Genomic DNA, 24,204 nt, shown 5'->3' with positions numbered 1-24,204 from the left:
TACCCTGTGCCCAGCCTGCAGTACAAGTGACCACATCCAGTTAGGCCTCTGGCCTGGCATCCATGCTCAGCTTCCTCTGGGTGCTCTCACCAGGGAGTGTTTCTCCAGCAGGCAGCGGTGCTGAGTTTTTGATCCCATGAAGAGCTCGTTGCATTTCCCAAGGTGCCTGCTATTGAACAGTGATGAGATTAGATCCAGTCTCCGGATGGTGGAAGCTCCCTCCTATGGCGAATCAGAGGACTCCCTGGGCGAGTGCCATCAGCCTTCTGCAGCTTCGTCCTGGGTGTGTCTGTGCTGAGTCTTACTGGGGACCCATTGTCTATCTGCTGACTTGATGGGCCTCAGGGGGGACCTGACTCAGGAAGCCTGAGTCACATGTTTGTCACCTATTTCCCAAAGACTTTGCTTAATGCCCAAGAACAAGCACTATCTTATGATATCTCATATCATATGAGATATACATATGATGTCTTATCAAAGACAGGGAGGAGAAAGCCCCTTCCAACTTGTAATCAGGCTCCCGCCTCATTTAAACAGTTAGCTTTGGGATAGAAGGGCACACAGGATCCCTTTAAACTCAGTTCTGTCTCCCTCATGGTGCCTGCCAGGCAGAGTGCTAGCTGCTGAGTTGGAGCATAGTAAACTTGTCCAAGTGTGTGTGAACGAGGCTTACCCGGGGCTCAGCATGACCAGGAAAGCCAGAAACGTTTGATGCAAGCCTGAAATGAAAATGAACAAATTCCTCCTCTTCTCTCTGCATTCTTTATAAAAGCTTAATTGCTTGTTAAGATTAGGCCCGTGGCCCTGATGGGCTCAGAAGTATCTGAGCCTGGTTTCCCTGGTCATACAAGCAAGACTGTTGAGGAGCAAACAAGTTTGATTTCTCCAGGACCTGTAATCAGGCTCCCGCCTCATTTATACAGTTAGCTTTGGGATAGAAGGGCGCACAGGGTCCCTTTAAACTCAGTTCTGTCTCCCTCATGGTGCCCGCCAGGCAGAGTGCTGGCTGCTGAGTTGGAGCCTAGTAAACGTGTGTGAACGAGTTTGGCTAACTCTGCATGGTTCATGCTGTGGCACAGTGACTGCATTTTGTTTTTAGTTTTGACATGTGTGCTAATTTCTATCAACCGTGTCCACTACCTTTTTTAAAAATACAGATGCTCAAAAACGATGCCAGTCGTTAAGGTGGTACTTAACCTTTTACTTCCTGTATTCTTCCTTTTGATAAACATTATCTAGGTTGCAGGATTACTTTGTCTAAGGTAGGACTGTATTGTCTGATAGAGCTACTCTAAAATACCCCAGGTTTCTTGAATACAGGGCATTGGGACTGAATCCAGGCTTCAACAATATCTGTGTAAACTTGGACAAGTTGTTCAATCTCTGTGGTCATCAGTTTCCCCATCTCTATAATGGGAATAGTAGTAGTGCCTACCATAAAGGTGTTACAAGGGGTAAATGGAATGATGTGTGTATAGAGGTTAAGCCACGGCCTGAAACATGGTATGACGTTAACAAATTATTAGCTGTTACTTAACAAGTAACTTAGTAAGTTACTACTAGTATTCATGACTATTCTGAATCTTGGTCAAATAATATGCCCATGGAATAAAGTTTAGAATAAACCAAAGGAATGGGAAATGTCTTTCTCAGAGCAAGGAGGTTCTGAGTGATGACCCCCTTTAATGTTATCGTGCAGCTGAAAGTGTTGGTCGCTTAGTCGTGTCTGACTCTTTGTGACCCCTTGGGTGTAGCCTGCCAGACTCCTCTGTCCGTGGAATTCTCCAGGCAAGAATACTGGAGTGGGTAGCCACTCCCTTCTCCAGGGGATCTTCCTGACCCAGGGATCAAACCTGGGTCTCCTTCATTGCAAGTGGACTCTTTACCAGCTGAGCCACCAGGGAAGCCCCAATATGTTGTAATGGCGCCGAAACAAATTCAGAGGAACTGGTATATTTAGTGCAGAGGGCTGAAGGCTGACTCAGAGGTAGTACCAAATACTGATGGTGAATGTTTCTTTGCTTGGTGTAAGGTCCATCTCGAATGGAGCCTGGTACATAGTAGGGTCTCAGTAAATGATAGCTATTAGCTGTAGTTATTGCAGGTTCCTGGATGTATTTGCAGACTTAGGGAGAATATGTATCTTTTCGTTTCCAAGGCTGGACTGTATACAATACATTTTAGTTCTATCAAGGTCTACCTTGGAGAGTATATTCACCACAATGGCGCTGTGTAACAAGTCAACCTGAAATGGCTTGAGACAACAGGCACATATTCTGTCTGTGAGTGAGGTGGGCTCGGGTTTGGCTAATCGAGGCTGGACTTAGCTTCAAGCTGCAGATTGGATCGGGTCTGCCCCGAGTGCCTCTAATCCCCCTTGGACCAGCAGGCTACCTGGGGTGTATTCTCCTGAGCTGACCGGCAAAAGCACAAGAGGTCATGCTCAATCATGCACACACATTTCAAGCTTCCACGATGTCTTAACTGCTAATGGGCAAGCCCAAGTTCAGGGAGGAGGAAGCTTGCTCTGCAAAGAAATGCACGATCACATGACCAGAGGGTGTGGATCGAGGGAGTGGTGAAAATGAGGGCCACTGATTCCATCTACCCAGTTCCCCACTTGGCTTCCCCACTTTGTCATTGCAGTAGATGATATGAAAGGGCTTTCCTTGCTTTAGGTGGTTCCCTGGTTCTCGGTCCCCCCATTAAGATTCTAAAAGCTCTCCACTGTAGCATCCGAGCACGTTGCGAATTCCCCGTTGGTCTCCGAGAGCCTTTCCTCTGACAGACAGGAATTTACTCTACTGTAAACCAAAGAGTCCCAGTTTAGACAGACGCGATGGATTAGGCAGACAGCATCATTGACCCAGTTCCACTTCGTTAGCCTTTCCAATTAAGGAGGATGTTACTGAAAGTGAAACCTCACAGAGATACCGTCATACCTTGAATCCTCTGGTCTGAGCCTCTGTAGGCAGAGTCTTATATCTCAAATGTGCACAGAGGGAGGGGAGTGAGTTTGTTGGCCAGTGAATCTTAAGTGTTAATGACATGGCCGTTTGTGAGTTACTTTGTCTGTCTTCTTGGCTAAATAATTAACATGCTAAATAGATAGCATTTTTGCTTTTGTTTTTCCAGAAGCTTTTTAATGAATATTAATCCTCTGACCCTGCACCCAGAGGATCTCTGATCATGGAACACCAGATAGTTGGTGCAGCATTGTACCCATGGATCAGGCTCTGGGTTTTGTCAACACGGATGTCAGAGGTTTCCTGTGGCTTCCTGGGAAAGTCTTTTTCAGTGAAGTTGTTCATGGGGTTCAGGATGGCATTCTCCCCTCTCCCCCGCCTCCCCCATGGGATTCTGAGCAGTGAAGCGTAAGCCCCAAACAACAGCCAAATGTGCTGTGAAGTACAGCTTAATTAATCTGGGCATGCACCCAACACCCCATCCAATGCTTTGCAAGGACCTGGCCTTAAAAAATGAAGCTAATGTCTGAGAAGCAGCTTCTTATCTTCCAGTCAAAATCTGGATGCTGGGATCGGAATAAAGAGAGGGACAGACAGACACACAGAGGCTGACTTGAGCTGAAGCACAGACTTGCGTGCTGTCTCCCATTAAACAGTGTGAGTCTGACCCATGCTGCCCAACATGGACCATGGCCTTGCCTCCCGGACTAGAATGGGCCCTGCACAGTGTACTTGGCCTGACCCTGGGAGCCTGGGAGCACAGGGTTCACTCTCTCTGCAGACAAGTGATACAGGAGCTGGCTGGGGGTGCTCCGAAGGATGCTAAAATAATGAGCCTCACTTGAATAAAGAGTGGTTCGGCGAAGGTTCTCCCCCGCTGTAGTGGCTACCTCTTCCCCCTTGACAAGGAGCTGGTAAGGGTTTGAAGACAGAGGGTTGCAGTATTTCTTACAAGACTTCTTAGGTTGTTGTTGTTGTTGTTTTAATATTTGTTTGTGTGGCTGTGTTGGGTCTTAGTTGGGGCACGTAGGATCTTCCTTGTATCTTGTAGGCTCTTTAGCACATGGACTCTCTAGTGTTGATCTTGGTTCCCCCAGCAGGGATCGAACCCTCATCCCCCTGTGTTGCAAGGTGGATTCTTAACCGCTGGACCATCAGGGAAGTCTTTCTCCAAGTTTCTTTGTGGGCCAAGGCTGCAGTGTGGGAAGAGGGGGAAAAATGCCCCTCAGTATCTTCTTGGGGATGAGGAATGTTCAGGGCCAGGGTGGAGTGTGAAAATGAGAGTGAGATGTCCTCTTGGCATCAACCTCTGAGCTGCACCATTGAAGAGACGCTGGGAATTAGAACTGAAATTGGGAGAGAAGAGTCCCTTGTCTTGAAGGAAAGGTCAGAACAGACCAGAAAGCAAAGCATTCCTGGGGTTAGGTATCTGACCCTCATCAGAACAAGGCATCGTTATCAAGATGCCACAGGGGAGCAGTGATCAAGAAAGTGAGTGACAGTTACTTAGGATGGTGAGGGGTTTAGATGTTCCAGTCTCTCTACACTTTCTTTCTTTTTTAATTATGGAAAGAACACCTAACATGAGGTCTGTCCTCTGACCGAAATTTTCAGTGTACAGTGCCATGTTGCTAACTCTAGGCTCTATGCCATACAGCAGATCTCTGGAGCTTATTTGGCTAGTGGGACTGAAACTTCATACTCGATACATAGCATCTCCCCACTTTCCCGCTCCTTCCAGCCCCTGCCAACCACCCTTCTACTCTCTGCTTCTCTGAGAGTTTATTTTAGTTGCCTCATAAAAGTGGAACTATGAGATCTGCACCCCCATGATCCTGGAAGCCAAATTCTTAATAGCCAAAACATGGAAACAACCGGTATGTCCATTGACAGGTGAATAAAGAAAATATGCTGTATATATATGTGCTGCCTGCGTGCGCAGTCGTGTCTGACTGAGTGACCGACTCTTTGTGGTCACTCAAAGGTCACTCCCATGGACTGTGGCCTGCCAGTCTCCTCTGTCCATGGGATTTTCCAGGCAAGAATACTGGAATGGGTTGCCATTTCCCCCTCCAGGGGATCTTCCGACCCAGGGATGGATCAAACCTAAGTCTCCTGCGGCTCCTGCAATAGCAGGCAGATTCTTTACCACTGAGTCACCTGGGAAGCCCCATATATATACACACAGTGGAATATCATTCAGCCTTCAAACAAGAAGGAAATCCTGCCATTTGTAACAACACGGGTGAACCTTGAGGACATTGTGCTAAGTAAAATAAGCCCATCACAGAAAGACGAATAAGGCGTGATATCTACATTTCCTTCTTGTTCACAGCAGAGGGCAGGGGGCTGGGGCGAATTTGCATGCTTTCTGGAAGCCTGTGTTGGAAAATCTGCTTAGATAAAGCTTCCAATTGAGTTTGCCCTTTGGGGCTCTAAAATCATGCCCATTCTCAGGCAGAGGCAGCTTGAGGTTACTTTCCCAGAATCATGAATCCAAGATGATTAAGTGCAGGGCCAACATAGTCGAGACAAAAATAGCCTTTATGTGCTGAGTTTCCTGTTTTCTTTGGAATCCACTCGCTGAAAACCGCTACCTCCTCTCCAGGCGTCCCTTCCTCCTGTGTACCCACCCTGCCCCCACCCCGGAGTTCACGTTTAATGACCCGAGAGAATTTACCACCGAGCATTTCCAGTCAATTGGCTTTTGTCGAAAGTGAATGAATGGGACTTTCTCTGGCCTTCTCCCTCCTGAAAGGAATCTTCCCCAGCCCATTGGAATGTGCCCCACAGACCGGGAATTAAGCTCCTTCTTGTCCCTCTGTCTTGTTCCTTCCCTCATTCTTTCCCAGATCAGACACAAAGTGGTGGCCTTGCCCCTCATCGGGACTTTATATTCTTTCAGGTTTATTTCTAATCCTCTTGTGGACCCATCTTCTCCCTCCCGTCGATGCTTTGAGCACACTTTGAGATGCTCTGCGAGGGGGCTTTGTTTGTTCTTTCTTTACACTTGCACTTCATCTTCTTGCGTGATCTCCTGCGGGTGTCCCTGCAACCTCCTAGTGAAAAGTTTTATCCTCCTTCCTCATGTGGGTGTGGGAGGAGGTGGAGAATGTCGCATGGAATGGGGGCGACAGAATGGGGACACCCTCCCCGTGTGGTTGCTTGAGCACTGCAGAAGTACAGCTTTGTTTTAAAGTGGTGCCAGGGTAGTAGGTTACATTTCCCCCCCATTCACAGGCATTTTCTCCTTTTTTCCCACAGGAGCCACAACCAAGCCCAGTGATCACCCTGGAGACCCAGGTGAGTACCTCCCCATGGTCTCTGTCACCTTCTCTGCCCTGATGCTCAGAACCACCTCTCCAGGGAGCGTTTATCAGCACCCTCTTGGCTCCAGGACTCAGAAAAATGGGACAGACACATAACGGCTGTCTTGCTGCCCTGTTGAGACACTGTGTGTGCGCCCGGGTTCTGAAAGCACTGTGGGAAGAATCAGACCTGTTTTTCTGAGTTTTCCTCCACCCAGTGGTCACCAGGAGGTGAACGCAGAGAGCAGAGGCAGGGAGGGGTCATGCGGGGAGGGGTGGCTGCTCATTCACGCCTTGGGTTTGGAGAACTCTCTCCCTTGGGCAGTTAGTTGCATCCTTGTATCTGCTTGTGCATTGGGCCATTCTGAGGCCTCTGAATCACAGTGGCGTTCCTGTGTGGGGTGGGTGACCAGTGGATCTTGTAAGGAGGGCCCTTACTGTCTTCTTCTGCTTTCCTGGGCAGCTGTGAGTCCAGCAGACTCAGGTGGAGTCCTGGAGCTGTGTCTTCTGGCCTTAAGGGGCTCTGACCCACTCAGCATCCGTCTCCCCATCTGCAATGTAGTTACCACAGGAATAGCCCTGCAGGGCTGTGATGAAGATGGCAGGGCACGGTGTCTGTAAAGTCATCAGTACACGCTAAGTGCTTGTGAGTGTTAGCTTTTTAAACCAGTGGAGTGCTTCCCTTTCTGATGGGACTTGCAGGAGGTGTATCTTTGTTTTTGTTTTTCTTTTAAACTTCTTATCTTACATTGGGGGGTAGCTGGTTATCCAAAAATGTGATAGTTTCAGGTGAATAGTGAAGGGACTCGGCCATACGGATCCATGTATCCATTCTCCCCTAGACTCCCCTCCCATCCAGGCTGCCACATAACATTGAGCAGAGTTCCATGTGCTCTACAGTAGGTCCCTGTTGGTTATCCATTTTAAATACAGCAGTGTGATATGTCCATCCCAAACTCCCTAACTGTCCCTTCCCACTGGCAACTGCAAGTTCGTTTTCTAAGTCTGTGAATCTAAGGAGGTGTATCTTTGGATTGATCATTTCCTTAGCCCTGTGGATTGGTCAGATACTAAAGAGAGAAGACAGGGTGCCTCCCAGCCAGCACCCCACAGCTAACAGTGTGAGATAGGCGAACAAACGTAGCTGAACTTCTCAAGGCTCTTCAGTGACTACTGCAGCTCCAGGGACCGCCTGCCTCCAACTCTTTACCCTCATCACGAGCATCTCTGCACTGTCTTCCCCAGGGGAGTGAGAAGCAAGCCCACCCTACTCCTCCTTCCTTCATGGAAGGCCAGAAGTTGTGAGGAAAGTAGATTCTCGGGGTTCCTTTGGGCTCTTTTGTCCTCTCCCCACATCCATTTACTTAGTTGGCTTCAGAAGTTTTAGTTGCTCGGTTGTGTCCAACTCTTTACGACCCCATGGACTGTAGCCCACCAGGCTCCTCTGTCCATGGAATTCTCCAGGAAAGAACACTGGAGTGGGTTGCCATTCCTTTCTCCAGGGGATCTTCCCAACCCAGGGATCGAACCTAGGTCTCCCTCATTGCAGGCAGATTCTTCACCATCTGAGCTGCCAGGGAAGCCCAGTCGACTTCAGGGATAGCCAGAAAACAGAGCAAGCATGAAGGAGCAGTGGTGGGATTTTAAGGGGATAAATACCCAGTTTTAGCTCCTCTTTGACCATCTTCTCGTCTGCTTTTTCCCAAACTCCTGCCAGTCAGGAGGTGATGTGGCTGTCAGCTCAGCCACATTTGCCATATGTGAATTGTGTAGTTTGTTTATCCTAAGTCACCTACAGTACATTTTCCCTGACATTAACTTGTTTTACTTTAAGAAGTAGACTTACCCTAAACTGATGATTCCCAATCAGGAGTGTCTTTGACCTTCAGAGGATGTTTGGCAATGTCTGAAGACATTTTTGGTTATCTCACCTTGGAGGGGGTTCACTACTGGCATCTAGTGGGTAGCGACCAGAGAGGCTGCTAAATATCCTACGAGGCGCAAGACACCCCCACAGGAAAAATTATCTTGCCTGAAATGTCGGTAGGGCTGAGGTTGAGAAATGCTATCTCAGGGAATAATATTGGTGAAATTACAAGTTTGAGGAGCCAGTTATGTTTTGTTTTTTTTTTTTTGCAGAACTTTTAATTTTGAATTAATAAAATTAAAAAGCTCCTTTGGGTGCCCTTTAAACTCATCACAGCATCCTCTCAGATTTATGTGCATTGCGCTTTGGGAAATGTGTCTCTCCCCGGCCTACCCCATGGATTATGAGATGCTGGCCCTTCTCTATCAGTCCTTCCCCAGAGAGAAAATTTATGACTCAGAAAACCCCTGGGCACATAGTCTGCACCCAGAATTCTGGAAGCCAATCTGGGATGCAGTAGCCTAGATGGTTCTAGATGGTTCTGGATGGTTCTGTCCTTGCCCCAGCTGCATCTTTTACTATGGAAATTGCCCCACCAGTTCTGCAAAACCTCCATGGGCAGGAACAGTCTGCGTGCCCTGGCTCTGGCTAGTATGTTGTGCGTAACAGTTCCCCCACCTACACAGTGACCTCTCCCACAGTTACATCCATGGGCCCCAGGTACCTGAGCCCTGGTTTGCCAGGTAAGCCAGCTGTGGCACGCGGCTGGCTTTCTGCACTGGTGCCATGCTGCTGGGGAAATGACTCAATTTGTCTCCAGACAACAGTCCATCAGTCTCATCTGGTGCTCGGTCTTTGGGGAGCCATAGGATACTGTTGTCTTTCCCTGAGTTCTGATCTCGGATGTTAAAGAGATGTTGGAACCCAACCAAAGTGCAAATGTGTTCTTTGTAACTGTTGGCATAAGCCCGTGCTCCACTTTGACTCTGTGCTGGGCCTCAGCCCATTGTGGGACTCACGAGGGGATCTTCTTCAGCTGCCTGCAGGCAGGGCAGATGAGAGGGGCAGAGGAGAGGTTTTCTGGCAGAATGTGGTGCCCCAAATATCTCCCATATGGCCTGAGCGAGATGGCAGATGTGGCCGAGTGTGGAAGAGCCAGCCAGGCAGAGGTGAGTGGAGGATATCCTCTAAGCCCTGGGTCAGCGCCCCCTGCCCACCCCACTTCTCCCCGCCCCAGTCCCCTTTGCTCCCAAGAAAGGCATCACCTGCTCCGTCCTGGAACCCAGGTGCCACAGGTGGGCCTGACTTCGAGATTTCATTGTGAGCTCTGTCCGTTCAGGCCACAGTGGCATGGTTTGCCCAGGGCTCAGCCTGCATTGGGACGTTGGGCCAGCTGGGGGCCCGTCCCTCCACGCATCCTCTGTCTCCCTGGTACTCACGGCCTCGGCTCCCACCCAGTGTTCCCAGGCAGCTGTACCCAATTGGGGGAGATGCTTTGATTGGCTGCCGAGGCCTCTTCTGCTCTCTGCAGTCAGCACAGCCAAACTTCGCATCTGTTGGCATCAGCAGGACTTTCTCTGCTTAACAGCCAGATTAATGAATGAGGAAGTCGAATAATCCCTTGGGTCAGTTTTCTCTCGGCAGGCTGTCCCTGGGGGTATGGAGGACTCCCTGACTTGCAGTTGTGAATGCATTTCTGGTCTCCAGATGGTGGTTACCCGGGAACCAAGTGATCTAGAGATGCAAAAAGAATGTCTGATAGGAGTGTGGATTTGGTTAGCAGCGCTGGTGTGAGGCCCACTCTTACTGACCTTTGCCATTTGCCAAGAACTGATTTCCCCCACCAAATCCTCAAATGCCATTATTCCATGGGTCTTTTCATGATATCCAGCTTCCAGATGAGGACCCTAAGGGTCAGAGAGGTTAAGTTAACTCGCCCAAAGACACGTAGGACCTAGCATTGGTGAGTATCAGACTTGGGGCCATATGACATTGGAATCTATCTTCTCAACCTCTCTCCTATTTTTCCACAAAAAATAAAAAAAAAAAAATTGCTTTGGCGTCGACAGAGGATGGGATGGTTGGATGCCATCGCTGACTCAATGGACATGAGTTTGAGCAAGCTTAGGGAGTTGGTAATGGACAGGGAAGTCTGGCATGCTGCAGTCCATGGGATCACAAAGAGTTGGGCACGACTGAGCGATTGAACTGAACTGAACCAGTAGAGAGACTTGCTAATGCTCAGAAAAGCTGGAGGGATAAGCTTGATGTATGCGCCCCAAGGTTGGTATAGATAGATTGTGCTTTGTACAGTTTTCTGCAGATGTACTTAGGTAAGTAGGTACAGGAATGACTGATAGATGGTAGGTGGGTAGATGTATAAATAAATAGAGATAATGCTTCCTGTGATGCCTACTTCTTTGACAGGTTGCCACTAGGCTTGTGAGTAAAAGGGTTTAAACAATGGACCCAACAGAAAATTTATTTTAAAAACAACAAAAATTAAACATCTTCCTGTGCAGCAATAGTGTTTTGGTGAATTTGAGTGCTTATTATTAACTTTTCCTAGGCGGCACAGTGGTGAAGAATCTGCCTGACAATGAAGGAGACATGGGTTTGATCCCTGGGTTGGGAAGATCCCATGGAGTAGGAAATGAATGCTCATTGATTCTCTCTTTCTCATTGATCCCCTAGATAGTTCATCATTTCTGAGCCCACTCCTGTTGGCAAGGTCTCTCATCATTTAATTTTAGTGTCTCTGCTTGCCTTCCTGTCACCCCCCCTCCCCAGCATCATCACTGTCAATTAGTTCGTGGCCTCAGCGCCAACACTGAGATCCCCTGGGAGTGGTAGTAAAGGAACTCTTCCGTAGAGTGAAGATATATCAATCTGCGTCTCTGTGAGATTGGCTCTCCTTGGAGGGGAGCAAACCTTCCTTTACTCTGAGATTCCTCTCCGGGTCTGAAGATCAAGGGCATCAGGAGGAAAGCTCCTGACTGCTCAGCCTTCAACAACCTACCTGGTCCTTGAATTTCTTTGGTCAGCCAACAGAAGGTACAAGGGCAGGGAGTTACAGTCACAGTATTTAAAGATAGTGCCGGGGTCACTGCGGATGTGAACAAAGCTCCCGAAGAAAACGAGCAGTGGGTGGAAGGAAATCCGTCCAGGAGAAATTCATCCATTTATCCAGGTGGTTAGGAGAAGGCAATGGCACCCCACTCCAGTACTCTTGCCTGGAAAATCCCATGGACGGAGGAGCCTGGTAGGCTGCAGTCCATGGGGTCGCTAAGAGTCGGACACGACTGAGCGACTTCACTTTCACTTTTCACTTTCATGCATTGGAGAAGGAGATGGCAACCCACTCCAGTGTTCTTGCCTGGAGAATCCCAGGGAGTGGGGAGCCTGGTGGGCTGCCGTCTATGGGACTGCAGAGTCGGACACGACTGAAGCGACTTAGCAGCAGCAGCAGCAGCATCCAGGTGGTTACCCAGCAAATAGTTCGGGGTCCAAGAGGAGGCTCGGCCTTGATGCTAAAGACACAGCAGTGAACAGGACAGAAGGAGCCTTGCCCACGGACCCCCATGCTGCCTGGGGGAGTTAGTGAGTTTAGGAACAAGTAAATATGCCCATACTTTCAAGGAGTATTGAGTAAACAAAAACACCACCAGTGTGTCTGTAAGCGGGAGTGACCAGATACTGAAAGGGGGAAGGTGCTCACGGAAGTCACTTTCTAGAGGTGAGTTTCAAGCTCAGGAGGTGACCGCTGAGCTGAGAGCTTACAGTGGTCAGAGTTAACCAGGCAAAGAGGTGGCCCTAATCCTGTTTGGAGACTTTTTCACATTACATCTGAAATGAAGTGGAAGTTGCTCAGTCGTGCTCAACTCTTTGTGACCCCCATGGACTATACAGTCCATGCAATTCTCCACGCCACAATACTGGAGTGGGTAGCCTTTCCTTTCTCCAGGGGATCTTCCCAACCCAGGGATCGAACCCAGGTCTCCCACATTGCAGGCGGATTCTTTCCCATCACATCTGGGTTCCTGTAAAAATGGTGCCAGTTTTCCTTAGAATCAAGTGTTAGCTCCTTGGAGCTCTTTCAATGCCTTTGTGGCATTAGAACGTCAGGATGAATAAGGAATTACCTTTCTCAGGCAAGGGTGAAGGGCAAGAGCTGAGGTGGGACCCAGGGAGAGGGGCTTAAATTGGGGGCTGTCAGGTCAGACTAATGTCTGGAACAAGCATTTTGACAGGGAACTCCTGATCCGAGCAGTGCTGATCATGGGACTTCCATGAAAAATCAGCTAATCGTCATCATCAGCTAATCAGCTGGCTTGAGTTCAGCTGAATTGAAGTCTGAGTCTAAACTAGTGGTTCACAACTTAGGGGCAGTTTCACTACCTTCACGCCTGGGGACATTTGTTGACGTCTGGAGACATGCTTGATTGTTATAACTTGGGGACTGGGGAGAGTTACTGGCATCTTGTGGGTAGAGGCCAGGGATGGTGGTAAACACCCCACCATGTATGTAGTCGAGAATGTCAGTAGTGCCAAGCGTGAGAAGGGCTGGTGTAACCTCAGTTGCTATGTGGACAGCTTAGTTTACAAAGACAGCCCCGGCCACGTAATTGTGACCATGTAGAGGGCATAATTTGTTCCTTCCTTGGTGTTGTCTTTGTTTGTGTTTAAACATCACCCTCTCTGGTTAATATCAGACCTCCGCCTCCAGCTCTTGGCCATGACACATCCACGCCACAAAGCCTCTAGGTCTGAGTTGCCAGAGAGTGACTGCACGCATGGTAATGACTCACGGTGCTTATGAGCGTGTGCACCATGAGTGGAAAAGGGAAAACACCTCTCAGAGATGGTTTCCTGAGAGATCCGAGGGCCCAGCAGTGCAGAAAATATACAGCATTTTTTTTTTTTTTTGAGTTAAAATGCCTAGCTATTTGGCTGGATTTGGAGAGGGTTGGGCCAAGGCTTTTGGACCAATGGAGCAAGACTTGTGAAAAACTCAGCTTTAAGGCCCAGTTCCTCTTTCAGAGGCAGACCACAGCCTCCTCTGTGCAAACTTCTTTCTCCCAAAGCTGTTCCCCGATTCCCAGGATTAAAGCAATTGCTGTCTTCTCGCCTGGCTTCCAGCTCTGGGCTTCGATTAACCTTTCCCTCCGTGGAGAGTGGTTTGGGGAGTAATCAGGAGCCTCTGAATGGCTCTTACCTGAATCTCCAGCCCATTAATTCTTATGGTACCCGGCATCTGTTGAGAAGACAGTGAGAGCAAATTGCTTTGCAGCCCATCTGCTTTCCTCCTGCCAGCCTCCTTGGGGGAGCAGGACCTCTCTGGAGCAGACAGGGCTGGTTTTGGGACCAGACAAATCCTTCCACCACAGTCTTTTCCTCTGGTTCTGATTTGCCGGGTCTTTAATTAGCCTTGGTGGGAGGGGTGGGACAGGGAGGTGACCAGTTGGGCCCCTGCCCAGGCTGGGACTTGGCTCACCAGGCAGGGAGGCTGGACTGGGCAGGAGAAACATTCTCAGAGAGGGTTTGCGGTCCTATGGCCATGGTGCTGCCCTAGACTGCATGACTCAGGGCACATGAATTGATGCAACATTCCACAAATAGCCAGCAAGTTCCCCAAAGGGTAGCTACATGCACAGTTTTGAAAAATAGATTGTGTTGAGGTCATTATTCTTCTGTTCTTGGTGGGAGATGACTTCTTCCAAGACATTGAAAGTTTGAATTTTAGCCCTTGACTGAGAACACTTCAAACTGTAGCTCTTGTCAATAATGACCAGTGTATTGACACAGCAACTGTATGTTCACTCTGAGCTGAGAACGACCCATATAATTGTGTATTTAGTACTTTTAGCCAGCATTCTCTAAGCACTGTGAACATGGCTGGGCAGTTTTCTAAGTAAGCTCTTTACGTGGATTCACAGCTGTCTCCTGGGGAGATACTACTGTCATCCCCATTTTACAGACGAGAAACTGAGGCATAACCAGTCAGGCTGCTTGTCCAATAGCTAACGCGTGGAGCAGCCGGGATTTGGACCTGGCAGTCTGACTTTCATTTATCCGGAAATAGGTGGCGCTTGTGGTAAAGAACCCACCTGCAGTGCAGGAGACATAAGAGATGAGGGTTCAATCCCTGGATCGGGAAGATCCCCTGGAAGGGGGCATGGCAACCCTCTCCAGTATTTTTTGCCTGGAGAATCCCAGGGACGGGGGAGCCTGGTGGGCTGCCGTCTATGGGGTCGCACAGAGTCGGACACGACTGAAGTGACTTAGAAGCAGCAGCAGCAAAGGTGATTTAAGGCATATGAGAGGGAAGGTGTGTCTAAGTTATATGCAAACACTGTGCCATTTTATTTAAGGGACTTGAGACGCTATGGATTTTGGTCTCTGTGGGGAGGCCTGGGACCAGTTCCCCCAGAGATACTGAGGGAAGATTGTATACACAGAATACATATAAGTGTGTGTGCATGTTAAGTCAGTTCAGTCGTGTCTGACTCTTTGCGACCATAGCCCACCAGGCTCCTCTGTCCGTGGGTTACATTATAGTAATAATATGTTATTATATTAGATGTCATATGTTATGTATTAAAAAATATAATTCTGTTTCTGTATTTAATTTATATCTATCTAATTCATGTACCTATCTAATCATTATCTCACATGTATCTATATCTAATGTATATGTGCATTATATTGCATACATTATAATGTGCATGTGTGTAGTGTGTACAATATAACATACATATGTTCCATATAGATTAGATAGCTATAGATAGATGGATAGATGAGATAGCTATCTCCCTCCCTGTATCAGGCAGGGAGATACAGATTAGATATAGAATACATGTATTAACAAATATGGTATAGCTGTGGGCTTCCTTTGGTAGCTCAGCTGGTAAAGAATCTGCCTCCAATGCAGAAGACCCCGGTTCAATTCCTGGGTCAGGAAGATCCCCTGGAGAATGGATAGGCTACCCACTGCAGCATTCTCGGACTTACCTAGTGGCTCAGATGGTAAAGAATCCACCTGCAATGTGGGAGATCTGAGTTCAGTCCCTGAGTTGGGAAGATCCCCTGGAGGAGGGCATGGTAACCTACTCCATTATTCTTGCCTCGAGAATCCCCATGGACAGAGGAGCCTGGCGGGCTATAGTCCATGGGGCAGCAAAGAGTTGGACGTGACTGAGTGACTGAGTACACAGCACAGTCTGTAAGTAAACAGGCCTCATTAATACCTCAACTTTACGGACAGTATAGGGTAAGGTTGACAGTAAGTAAAAGTAAAAGACATGACCGAGCGACTAAGCACAGCACGGCATGGAATAGCTATAAATGTAGATAGAGACCTAGAATAGACATAGCTATAACTACAGATAGAGTTATAGGAGGGGCTTCCCTGGTGGCTCAGATGGTAACGAATCTGTCTGCAATGCAGGAGACCTGGATTCTAGGTATAGTTATAGATATAGTTGTAAGTAGAGATGGAGAAAGAGGTAGTGATCTCTCGCTTGGCAGTCCCCAGCAGTCAGGTTTGGAAATATCTGGCTATACAGAGTGAATTCCAGGTGTGCAGCTGAGGCTCCGTGCAGTGGGAGGTCCCCCTGCAGAGAATGAGCAGAGTGGTCACACCGTGAGGAGGAGACACATTTCCTGTCCAGCAGATACATCATCTCAAAGAGCCCCCTACTTCCAGCTCAGAGGGGAAGCCCACAGTGCGCCCAGCTGAGCAGCAAGGAGCACCGCCAGATTTGCTTTGAATTACACACTGGAGGTTTGATGAGGAGGGACTGCTGCCGATTGGCACACAGAGCACACATGTGCACGCTCAGTCACTTCAGTCATGTCCCACCCTTTGCAACCCCATGGACTGTAGCCCTCCCGGCTCCTCTGTCCATGGGATTCTCCAGGCCAGAATACTGGAGTGGGTTGCCATGCCCTCCTCCAGGGGATCTTCCAGACCCAAGGATCAAACCCGTATCTCCTGTGGCTCCTGCACTAGCAGGCAGGTTTTTTTTACCACCAGCATCACCTGGGAAGCCTCATGAGTTTTGAGGCTTAGTCTGTCTTCTCCATGGAGTCTTTGGGTAAGGCAATGTGATCCCGGGAGCTTGAAAAGAAAAGGTTCCAGGGCTAGAATGTTCAGGCTGGGTTTGAAGATTCTAGTTATCGGGGTAATTTGGCCAAGAAAATTGCTTTCGCATAAAACAGCAGCATGACGTGGGTCCCGGTGGAGGATGGACATTCAACTCCCAGGGCCCAGACTTGGAGGATTTAGGAATGCAGAGCATCTGAATGCTGTTTCTGCAACATCGCTCGCATGTTTTCTCCATGCTAGGACATTGCTAAGTGCTCTTTATGTGTCACCTTATGTAATCGTGACCTGGGGAAGGGACGTGTTCCTCTCCCTTGCAAGTGAAGACACTGAGACACTGACAGGTTAAGTCCTTGGTCCAAGACCACTGCCTCCTAAGTGGCAGAGGAAGGACCAGGGCCAGGCCTCCGTTTCCTGCAGCATTGGCTGTGCCCCCTGCCCCTCGGGGCTCACCAGGGTCCATCTTTGTGTGTTACACGTGGGAAAACCTGGAGTGGCCTCTCAGCTTTTGCGGTCACCCAGCATGTTAGTGGTAGACTTGCATTCAGGTGACACTTTGCTGTTGCCAGTCAGGTAAGCCACGCACGGCTCCTGGCCACGGGAAGTTCACACTCATCTCGGACAGTCAACAGCCCCACGCCTCCCTCACGCACCCTCTTGCTGACCCCACCACGGGCACTAGGTCTCAACACCCTGAAATGTGTTGGGCGTCTCCCGTCCCCAGCCCCATTAGGTCCATTCCCCATCCATCCACGCTTTTCTGGGTCCCAGAGGTTGACCTTGATGGGTTTCATCAGTGTGGACTTCTCGCTGCTTTGGCCAAGGGGAGGCACTGGCAGGAGACAGGAGGGGAGGGGGGCCATGGATGGGGTCATTTCCTACGGGTTGGCTGAGTCGCCTGAGTGGGGCTCAGCTCCCGTAGGGCTGACCTGTCCCGTAGCTACAGCGGCTCGCCCCAGAACCTGATGGCACGGACTCCCGGAAGTGACAGCTTCCCCCTGTGGCCAGCACCGCTCTGTCAATTTCTCTTATAGAAAATATCCCTTCGTAAAGTGTCCTCAGCTGTCCCCCAGGAGAGTGGCATCTCCTCGGGGCCTGGACATTGAGCCGGCCTCTCGCCCCTTCCGAACATAGCACTCCCAGCTGGGCTTCCCGGGGTGAATCACTATCCTTTATGGTCCTGCTGTGTGGTAGAGGAGGGGGTCCTCAAACCAGAGGAAGGCCCAAGGATGGGTGGGAGGGAACAGTGACTCTCTTGTGGGTGTCTGAGCATTTTTCTGGGCAGAAGATCAGAGCTGTTAATTCTATTTGGGACAGCCTCCACCCCCTCCCCACCCCCAACCAAACTGAGGAGCAAACAGTCTCAGCATCGCTGTGCTAAATAAAGCATGAGAGGAGCCCACGTGTGTGGGAAAGATGCCCCAGGCAGGGACCAGGCTGCTCTGAATCTTGTCACTCAGGGTGTGTCTTGTCACTCACACCCTTGTGCCCATCTTGGCTCCAAGGCAGTGAAGGGCGCCTTCACCTGGAAGGGACTAAGATCTAGGCTGACAAGGAGAGAAAGGCAGGGCTTCGGCTCCTCCCTGTTAGCCCAGAGCAGACAGGCAGAGAGAGATGTCAGGGTATTTCTGCTAGCAAGGCCTTTGCAAACTCTCCTTTTCTCATTCTGTCACACCTCTAGGAAATATAACCGTCTTAGCATTTGAATCTGATTTCTCAGAAGTGCCACCCTGTCTCCTCTGCCTCTGAGCACCCCTGGGAGGTCTAGCACGTGGCCAGTACTCCAGCCCCAGTGGTCCTGGCTGGGGGGCTGGGAGGTCTTCTCTCAGCAGGATGGAGAGGTGGGGCCCCGGCTCCAACCTCCTTGCTGGGTTCCAGTGCCTTTCTGAAAAGGAACGTCTTGTTAATAACCCCTTCTAATTTTCTTCTGGGAACTGCAGCTCTTATTTTTCCATAGAAAGGGAAGGGACTGAATGGAAAAACTCAAGTTAGCCGTGGTACAGCCGCCAGATGGGTGGGGCTGAGGACTGTGGGGCAGCTTTATTGTCCTGAGAAGGAAAAGCCCAGCCAGCTCAATGCTTAGAAGAAAGAAACTCCGGCTACACAAGGGGCTCAAGAGACTTCTTTGCCAGTGGCTCGCCTGCCCCAATTATAGCTGGTACAGATGTAGAGGGGCCAGAGCTAACTTTCTCAGGACATCCTAGACCCAGAGTCATACACAGGCTTCCTGGGGGCATCTCCAGCTGACACACAGGGTTTTTATTTGTTTGTTTGGTGTGGAGAGGAGGTTTGGAGGATTTGTGGTAAATTGGAAGGTAAAACCACATTGAGCCTTGAGACATCAGCTAGTGGCAAGGACCAGCTGCCCCCGTTGGATGGGGCCCAGGGTCACCCTCGTGATCTGTTCCACTCACTCTCCTTGCTGGCAGGCCCCTGGAGCACTGTGTGTGTGGTACCCTCTGTGCAGACAGGATTCTGCATCCCACTGGGGTTCAGGTGCAGAGTAGTTCAGGGCAGCCCAGCCATGCCACACAGCCCCTTGATGGGGCAGGAAAGGGCCTTGTAGACTTTGCAGCAGACTGCCTGGCTCACTGCTGACCTGCCGTGAGACCTTCCATATGCCAGCTGATGTTGTACCTCAATTTCTTTAGAAAATATGACGGTACCAGCAGTAGCTATATCCCAGGCAGTTGGGATGGTCACATGGGCTGATATGCATGAAGCAGAAGGTGAAAGAGGAGAATGAAAAAGCTGGCTTAAAATTCAACATTCAAAAAAATAAAGATCATGGTATCCAGTCCCATCACTTCATGGCAAGTAGAGGGGGAAAAAGTGGAACCAGTGTCAGATTTCATTTTCTCGGGCTTCAAATGCAGACAGTGACTGCAGCCATGAAATTAACAGAAGCTTGCTCCTTGGAAGAAAAGCTATGACAAACCTAGACAGTGTATTGAAAAGCAAAGACATCACTTTGCCAACAAAAGTCCATATAATCAAAGCTATGGTTTTTCCAGTAGTCACGTGTGGATGTGAGAGTTGGACCATACAGAAAGGTGAGCGCCAAAGAATTGATGCTTTCAAACTGTGGTGATGAAGAAGACTCTTAAGAGTACCTTGAACAGCAGCAAGGAAATCAACCCAGTCAATCCTAAAGGAAATCCACCCTGAATATTCATTGGAAGGAGTGATGTTGAAGCTGAAGCTCCAATACTTTGACCACCTGATGCCAAGAGCCGATTGACTGGAAAGGAAACCATGATTCTGAGAAGGATTGAAGGCAAGAGGAGAAGGGGTTGACAGAGGGTGAGATGGCTGGATGGCATCACTGACTCAATGGACATGAATTTGAGCAAGCTTGGGGAGAGAGTGAAGGACAGGGAAGCCTGGTGTGCTGAAGTGTATGGGGTCTCGAAGAGTTGGACATGACTTAGCAACTAATCAACTACAATGAGAACCATGCCTGGCAGGGAGTACACATTTAGGATCCCTCTTACAGTCCTGGCTTCAAATCCCGGCCTCTTCTCTTACTGAATGCATCACCTTCGAGAAGGTTTTCAACTTCCTGAGTCTCAGTTTCCCTACTGGTTAAAGCAGCCATGACACCTACCTCCCTGGGCTCTTTAGAGGATGGGGTGAGTGTGCCCTGTTATCACTTATAAACACTGACCCCACCCCGCTTTCTCTCCTGTGTAAGGAGCAGGCACCTAGAGTGAAGGCTCTTCAGCCTCCTTACATTGTCTTCCCAGCCTGTGCCCTGGCCAGGATGAGGACACTGGTACTCTCTCCTTGCCAGGATTTTTTTTTTCTTCCTTCTTTATTTGGATGGCTGGTTCCCTCTTTGCAGAGAGGGGACTAACATTCATTAAAATACTAGGATGTTTCTGATCGCTGAGCCAGGTACTTGTGTCCTATGAATGGGGTGGGACGTTTGCCTACGCACAGGGCAGGAGAAGGCTGTGTTGTCACAGTGTAAGAAAAGCCCGGGTCTGCCTGGACTCCGAGCGGTCCACTGAACAACACAGGCAGGCACAGTTCTTCTAATGAAAGAGCATCTTCTTGAGGTGAGGTGAGGTGAGAGGTTCCCTCTAGCCCGGGCAGTGGAGCTGCCCCTGGTCAAGAGCCCCACAGCTTCCTTAGCCAGCTGGCTGTCGACCATCTCAGTAACCCCCAGACAGAGGATGGGAAGAGTCTGATCAACTCTTTTGCCTCCGACCTGCCCATCACTTAAGGGTCCCCCTTCCCCAGGGCTGCCTCACTGTTCCCCCTGCTCATACACCAAGCTTGCTCAGCCGAGGCAGTCCTGGACTTTTGGACTGGATGGCTCTTCATCGTGGGCACTGTCCTGGGCAGCAGAGCTGGGACCTACCCACTAGGTGCTGGTGGCACCCCCTCCTCAGTTGCTGCAACCCACAATATCTCCAGACATGGCCAAATGTCCCCTAGGGGCCAAGTGGACCCCAGCTGAGAACCACTGGCCTGAGTATGGTTTTTGCAGTGACTATGTCATAAAACAGTGCTGGGAAGGGTTAGGTGAAATCCACGGGGTTGGACACCCCCGTATAAATGTCATTGGATTTTAAGTCTTTGCTCTAAAGTGACTTTGTAGGGGTGGAGCGAGAGGGTAGAGTTTAAACAAATCAGCACATGCCCAGCCTTTCGGGGCTGGTGAGATGAGATACAAAGGAAAACGCAAATGTTCCAGCCAAAGATAAAAGGGCCCTGGTGTGCTCCTGGGGTCTGGAGACCCTAACCCAGCTCTGAACCCCAATCTAGTCGCTTTTAGTCCGAGTGCCTGGAGAGGTGAGGGCTGAGTTCCAGGCGGGGCTCCTGAAACCTGCAGGCGTCAGGGTTGGCAGATTTGCTGTGGTTTCGTTCTCGCAGGAGGGTGTGGGCTTGCCTGACACCCGGAAATAGTCTGTGGCTTTGGGATTGACTCTGTAACGTGTTCAAACTGGTTGGTTTTAGTCCCTGGTTACTAGGCTCTCACTGTGCTGTATTCATACCAGCAGGTCTTTACACCCTGGACTCTGTGAAAGGGTCCTATGTGCGGAGCATCAACTCAGAACAACCAGACCACTGTGTGCCGTGCCAGAGGTTACTTGTTTATGTGTCAGTTTGTCCTTGAGCGTTTCTCCACCCTGTTCTCTGTGGCTAGAAATGGGTTTGCTTTTAATCTTTATTCATTTATTTATTTTTAAATTTTCCTTTTGGGACTTGAGATCTTTTTCTGGTTTTGCTTTTTTAATTGTTGCTATGCTCAGTAATGGACTTCCCAGGTGATGCTAGTGGTAAAGAACCTGCCTGCCAATGCAGGAGACATGAGATGTGGGTTCAATCCCTCAGTTGGGAAGATCCCTAGAGGAGCGCACGGCAACCCACTCTAGTATTCTTGCCTGGAGGATCCCGTGGACAGAGGAGCCTGGTGGGTTATAGTCCATAGCGTTGCAAGGAGTCAGACATGACTGAAGGGACTTGGCACACACGATCAATAATATATTATATTCTCCTTTCATATTATATTTTCAATTAGTTCATTCATAGAATATTTATTAAGTGCCTGCTTTGTGCCAGACACTGCTTTAGGGGCTGGAGAGACAAGCAAACAAGACAGAAGTCTGTGCTCTCACATGCTCTCATTCTAGATGGATGGTGTGTGTTTTGATGTTACGTCAGATGGTTACAGTTGCTAAGGAGGAAATGCGTAGAGGAGGGATGGACCAGGCCAAATCAGTTGAGACTTTGACTTTGGTGGAACTGGGGTGGGCAGCATGGAAACGAGGCAGTGTTTGAACAGAGACCTGAAGAGCACAGTGGGTGAGGAACAGAGAGCGGCCAGTGCAAAGGCCCTGGGGAGGGTGGTGCTTGGCATTGCTGTTGCACCGCAGAAGCCAGCGTGGCTAAAGCAAGAATGAGCAAGGGAAAGAGGGGAGGAGGTGGGGCCAGGTCTTTAAAATCGTGTTGAACTTAGAAAGGACTTTGCTTATGCTCCACCCTGGGGAGCCCCAGGAGGAATTTGAGCAGAGGAGTGACATGGCCTGACTTTTAAAAATGGGGTTGGTTACGCCCTGCTGAAAATGCGTGGTCGTCAGCCAAGAGCAGGCCCAGGGAGACTGGCGAGGGAGGAGGCTGTTAAATATCCAGAGCCGTGCAGTGGTCGTGTGGACCAGCTCCCAGTGGAGGCCATGAGAAGTGGTTTCATTCTGGACACTGGACCTTCTGTGCGTTCAACACATATAAAGCAGTACAATCACACACTAATGAATAAATACAATCAAACAATACAAAAGAGTGTGAAGTGAAAAGTGAATCCTTATACCCCCTTTTTTCTGGTCTTCAGAGGTAACTGCTATTATTTTCTTATTTCTCCTTCCAGGTATTTCCTTTGCATATTAATGTGGGTGTGGTGAGGGGGTTGCATAGGCAGGAATTTTTATTTCCTTGAAACAGAATCTAAAGAAAGATATTTTATAATAACTGTCTGTTTTTCTCTCTATATGTTAGATGTCAGTTTATAACAGCATCCATCACTCTTCATTGTTTTTAGCTGCCTTCTATTTTCTGCAGTTATCCCCAGCACCCAGCATGGTGTCTGGTATGTAGAAACTGTTCAGTAAATATTAGTTGAACGAATGAAACATCCCATCATCTATTTAACTGATTTCTTGTTGGTGGACATTTAGATTGTTTCTCTCTCTCTCTCTTTTTCCTGTCTTCATGTTGACGTTCTCGTACACACACCTCTCCACAATTAAGTGTGTACATCTGTAGGGTGAATGCCTATATCTGGGGTGGCTGGTTCAAAGGGTATGTACCCTTTAGGTTTTGGCAGGCCTAGTGGAACTGTCTTTTGCAGAGGTTCCTTCAAAACACCTATCAAAGCGATTTCCTGTTTCTTCCCTCAAAAGCACTGGTGATTATCAATCTGTATAATCTGTGTCAAAACAAAGAGTAAAAACAGTACTTACTGTTTTGATTTGCATTTTAGATATGAGTGGGTTGGAGCATTTTTAAAAAGTCGTATCTGTTGGTGAATCCGTTAGCTCCATTTTCCTGGGTACCGGATGGCAGAGCTCTCATCCTTGGCCTCCTTGAGATGCACTGGGTGATACCCGAGACTTGCCAGGCACTTACTGTGCCAGCACGGTGCTCAGTGCTACATGTGTGCTAACTCACGTGCTGATGCGCCATCCATGAACGCTGTGAAGAGGTATGGTCAGAGTCCTCACTTTTAGATAATGAAACTGAGGCTCAGGGACGAGTTAAGTAAGTCTTCAGAGGTCACCCAGAGAAGGCAATGGCACCCCACTCCAGTACTCCTGCCTGGAAAATCCTGTGGATGGAGGAGCCTGGTGGGCTGCAGTCCATGGGGTCGCTGAGGGTCAGACATGACTGAGCGACTTCACTTTCACTTTTCACTTCCATGCATTGGAGAAGGAAATGGCAACCCACTCCAGTGTTCTTGCCTGGAGAATCCCAGGGACAGGGAGCCTGGTGGGCTGCGGTCTGTGGGGTCACACAGAGTCGGACACGACTGAAGTGACTTAGCAGCAGTAGCAGCAGAGGTCACCTGTCATGTGAAGTGTACGTGGGGAGCTTGCAGACTTTGTTTTATTGCACTTTGCAGATATAGTTAAGCCCTCTACATACGAGCAAGTTCCATTCTGAGAGCGCATTCCTAAGTCCAATTTGTTTGTAAGTCCAACAAAGTTAGCCTAGGTACCCAATTAACACAATTGGCTATATAATACTGTACTGCAATAGGTTTATAATACTTTTCATACAAAAAATACATAAAAAACAAACACAAAAAATGAAGAAGACATTTTTAGTCTTACACTAGTGTCTTGAAAAGTACAGTGGTACAGTATGACACCTGGCATTCATGGCCTGGCACACACATTCATATCTCTGCAAGCTCACAACTGGAAGGTTTATATGTGGGGACTTACTGTACTATTT

At 48.9% G+C, this 24,204-nt stretch overlaps 1 protein-coding gene across 1 annotated transcript in view; it reads left to right on the top strand.

Moving 5' to 3' along the window:
• Nucleotides 1-24,204, top strand: part of XYLT1 (xylosyltransferase 1) — a 347,744-nt gene that overhangs the window by 95,529 nt on the left and 228,011 nt on the right. Inside the window, exon 2 of the mRNA XM_086376949.1 lies at nucleotides 6,231-6,269. Within this exon, the coding sequence (XP_086233075.1) occupies nucleotides 6,231-6,269 (39 nt within the window). The remainder of the gene's footprint in view (nucleotides 1-6,230; nucleotides 6,270-24,204) is intronic.

The sequence above is a fragment of the Bos grunniens genome, chromosome 25 (genome assembly GCF_055505025.1).
Source record: "Bos grunniens cultivar Pamir isolate PY7600 chromosome 25, Bosgru_T2T1.0, whole genome shotgun sequence".
Taxonomy (NCBI): domain Eukaryota; kingdom Metazoa; phylum Chordata; class Mammalia; order Artiodactyla; family Bovidae; genus Bos; species Bos grunniens.
The sequence above is the reverse complement of the archived record's forward strand: the minus strand, read 5'-3'. Positions and strand labels throughout refer to the sequence as shown.